At 58.1% G+C, this 3,665-nt stretch overlaps 1 protein-coding gene across 1 annotated transcript in view; it reads right to left on the reverse strand.

Annotated features, from left to right (window-relative positions):
• The window catches only part of LOC124233902 (centromere protein P-like), a 222,405-nt gene extending 219,007 nt beyond the window's left edge, over window positions 1-3,398 (reverse strand). Inside the window, exon 1 of the mRNA XM_046651189.1 lies at window positions 3,189-3,398. Within this exon, the coding sequence (XP_046507145.1) occupies window positions 3,189-3,295 (107 nt within the window). The 5' untranslated portion in view covers window positions 3,296-3,398. The remainder of the gene's footprint in view (window positions 1-3,188) is intronic.
• Window positions 3,399-3,665: the final 267 nt, after the last annotated feature.

The following is a 3,665-nucleotide window of genomic DNA, read 5'->3' on the forward strand; positions in this document are numbered from 1 at the left end:
AAAAAAAAATAGACAAACTGAACTTCACTTTAATTAAAATTTAAAAAATTTTAAAATTGTACACCAAGAGACACTATCAACAGAGTAAAAAGGTAGCGTGTAGATTGGGAGAAAATACTTGCTAATCATTTATCTTGTGAAATTAGTAAAAGAAATTTCAACTAAATTGAAGTGGGAAAGGCCTGGAGGGAGGGTGCTCAGACCCTATCACACCTCATCAATTACTCCAACCAGAAAGAGGTGCATTTGCATCTACAACAGGAAGGCGTCTTCTACTTTACTACCCAGCAGAAAGAAGATTTCTCTGATGGCCCAGCAACAACTCAGTCAATGAGAGACTGCAGCAACCCAACCGAGGAGAAGCCTCCACACTTTGGACTCCCAGTTTCCTCCAGTGGATTCTTTGTTGATTACAGCCCATGTCAACTCCCTTTTCCTCCATAAAAGCAAGCCCCTTCCTCGGCTTCTCTGGACTTGTGCACCACAGCTTGTATATCTTGAACTGCAATTCTTTTGGTTGTTCCTGAATAAACTCATTCCGCAGATAAAACAACCAGCCAATTTACTTTTTAGGTTGACAATCTGATAAGGGATTAATATCCAAAACATATAGAGAACTCCTAAAACTAAACCATAAACAACCAATATGATTCAAAAATGGGCAAAAAACTTGTGTAGACACTTCTCCAAAGAAGATATACAAATGGCCAATAAGCACATGACAAAATGCTCAACGTCACTAATCACCAGGAAAATGCAAAACAAAATTGCAATGAGATACCACCTTACACTCATTAGGATGGCTACTATCAAAAAGCCAAAAAACAAGCACTGGTGGGGATGTGGAAAATCTGGAACCCTTGTGGACTGTGGGTGGGAATGTAAAATGGTGTGACCATTGTGGAAAACAGTATGGGGTTCCCCCCAAAATTAAAAATAGAATTAGCATATGACCCAGCAATTCCACTTCTTGATATATATCCAGAAGAATGGAAAGCAGAGTCTCAAAGAGATATTTGTACACTCATGTTCACAGCAGCATTATTCACAATAGCTAAAACGTGAAAGAAACTGAAGCATCCACCAAAAGATGAACAGATAAGCAAAATGCGGTACAGTCATCCCTCAGTATCCAAGGGGAGTTGCTTCCACAAACCCCACCCCCGGGGAACACCACAATCTATGGACGCTCAAGTCCCGACGTAGAAAACGGCGTGGAATTTGCATAAAACCCACACACACCCTGCCGAATACTTTAAATCATCTCTAGATTACTTATAATACCTAACAACGTAAATGCTATGTAAATAGCTGTTACACTGCATTGTTGAGAGAACAATGACAAGAAAAAAAAAGTCTGTACATGTTCAGTACAGATGCAACCCTTGCAGGCCTTTCAATCCATGGCTGGTTGAATCCCCGGATGCAGAACCCACGGATGCGGAGGGCCCACTGTAAATACACACAACGGAGTATTTCTCAGCCTGAAAAAGGAAGGAAACTGCAATATGCTACAACATGGATGAACCTGAAGATACTATGCTAAGTGAAACAAGCTAGGCACAAAAAGACAAATATGCAGGGTTCCATTTATATGAGGTACCTAGAGAAGTCAATTCATCGAGGCAGAAAGTAGAATGCTGGTTGCCGGTGGCTAAGGGGGGTAGGGAAGGGGAAGTCATGGTTTCACCGGCACAGAGTCGCAGTTTTACAAGATGAAAGGAGTTACGGAGATGGATGGTGGCGATAGTTGCACAACATGAATGTACATAATAGCGATGACCTGTACACTTGAAACGGTTAAGACGGTAAATTCTCCGTTCCAGTCGCGTCCCGTATGACACAGCGGCCCCGTAGGGGCAGACCGAATAGCGGGGATGTGCAGGCGCTAGCCCACCCGGGTCTGCTTAAGTGCCCTCCGCCACGTCCGCACGACGAGGCTCGCCGGGCCGCACAGCGCGCAGAACGTCTCCCCGCAGTGATGCGGCGCAAGTGAAACCCTGGCACGCGGTCCCACTCTTCCTTCTCCATCACGGTGGGAAGAAACCACGCTGAATCCGACACCTCGGACCAACGTCTGACGTCTGCCTTCTCCGACCGGCCGAGGGCGAGGCCGAGGGCACGCACCGTCCACGCGCAGTCCGGGCTGACGACGCCGCCTCGTGGCCGGAACAGGACCTACCTTCCCCACAGCGCCATCCGCAGCTTCTCAAACCTTCTGAGGTGCACAAAACCATCTGGGGGTCTAGCTAACAGCCGGATTCTGGCTCGGCCGGGTGGGGCAGGAGCGGCGCACGCGACCCAGCGCTTCCGACGCGCGGGGCGGCCCGGCGCCTGCACCCCGGCCCCCAGCGCTCGGGCGCGCCCTCTCCGCCCGGTCCGGGAAGCCGGGAACCTCCGTGTCCCGCGCCTGGTAGCCGAGCCCGGCCGGGGACAGGGAGGCGTCTCCGCTCCCGAGCAGCGGGCAGGTGGGGGACCGGACCCCTCGTTCGGCCGGGCGCCCGGGCTGAGGCCCGACGCCGCGCCCGCGCCGGCGCAGCCCGCTCGCGCTGCGGCCTCGGGAGCGCGCCCGAACTCCGAGCCCCGTCCGGAACCCCACGGGGCGCCGGCACCGAGCAGCGGCGCGGCCCGCCCTCCTCGGGGACGGGGCACCGAGCGGCCCTCGCGCGGCGGCCCCTCCCGCCTGCCAGCTCTCCCAGGTCTGCTGAGCGTGTTTCTATCAACCTCCGTCTTTACCTAAACTCTCTCTCAGAGGAGACTTCCTGTCGCTGCCGTAAACGAACAGTCACCGTCACCTGCCGCCGGCCGGCGGCCCCACAGACGGACGCCGCGAGCCCAGCGGGACGGGAGCCGACTCGCCCGGACGGCGTCAGCAGGGCGCGACCGTGAGGGACCTCCCGTGACCGCCCCGCGACGCCGACAGAGGGACCCGGGCCCCGCCTCACGGGAGGGTCCGTGCGGGGCGCCCCCGCCCCGACCCGCCTCACGGGAAGGTCCGTGCGGGGCGCCCCCGGCCTCACGGGAAGGTCTGTGCGGAGCGCCCCCGCCCCCGGCCTCACGGGAAGGTCCGTGCGGGGCGACCCCGCCCCCGGCCTCACGGGAAGGTCCGTGCGGAGCAACCCGCCCAGGCCCCGGCCTCACGGGAAGGTCCGTGCGGAGCGCCCCGTCCCCGGCCCGGGGGCACGTACTGGCCTCGGGTAGCGTCCTCCGCGGGCGCCGGCGTCTCCTCGCACGCCCGCCTCAGGGCCGCGATCTCGGCCTGCAAGGCGCTGAGCTCAACCCGCCGGGCGTCCATGGCGCCGCGCTAACGGGCGCCGCCCGGCGCTTCAAGCCTCGCGCGCTCCTGGAGCGGACCATCGCGCGGCGCGGCGGGGGGGCGCGGAGCACGGCGGTCTGCGCACACACCCCGCGCTTGCACGGCGGCCCGCGCCCAACGCCGTCCCTGCGCACGTGGCCGCAGCTGTCCCCCCGCAGCCGTCACCGAAGCCCCCGCGCTTGGAGAGAGCAGGTCGGCGCCAGCCCGGAGCCCGAGCGCCGGCCGCGCCCCCCGCGCTGGTGGCGCCTTGGAGCAGCCCGGACGTGACGTCACGAAGAGGCGGCTCGGGACCACGCGAACCCGGGGCCTTTTTATTTTTCTTCCGCTGCCTTTCTTCCGCCGCCGTAGT

The sequence above is a fragment of the Equus quagga genome, unplaced genomic scaffold, assembly GCF_021613505.1.
Source record: "Equus quagga isolate Etosha38 unplaced genomic scaffold, UCLA_HA_Equagga_1.0 270_RagTag, whole genome shotgun sequence".
Lineage (NCBI taxonomy): Eukaryota > Metazoa > Chordata > Mammalia > Perissodactyla > Equidae > Equus > Equus quagga.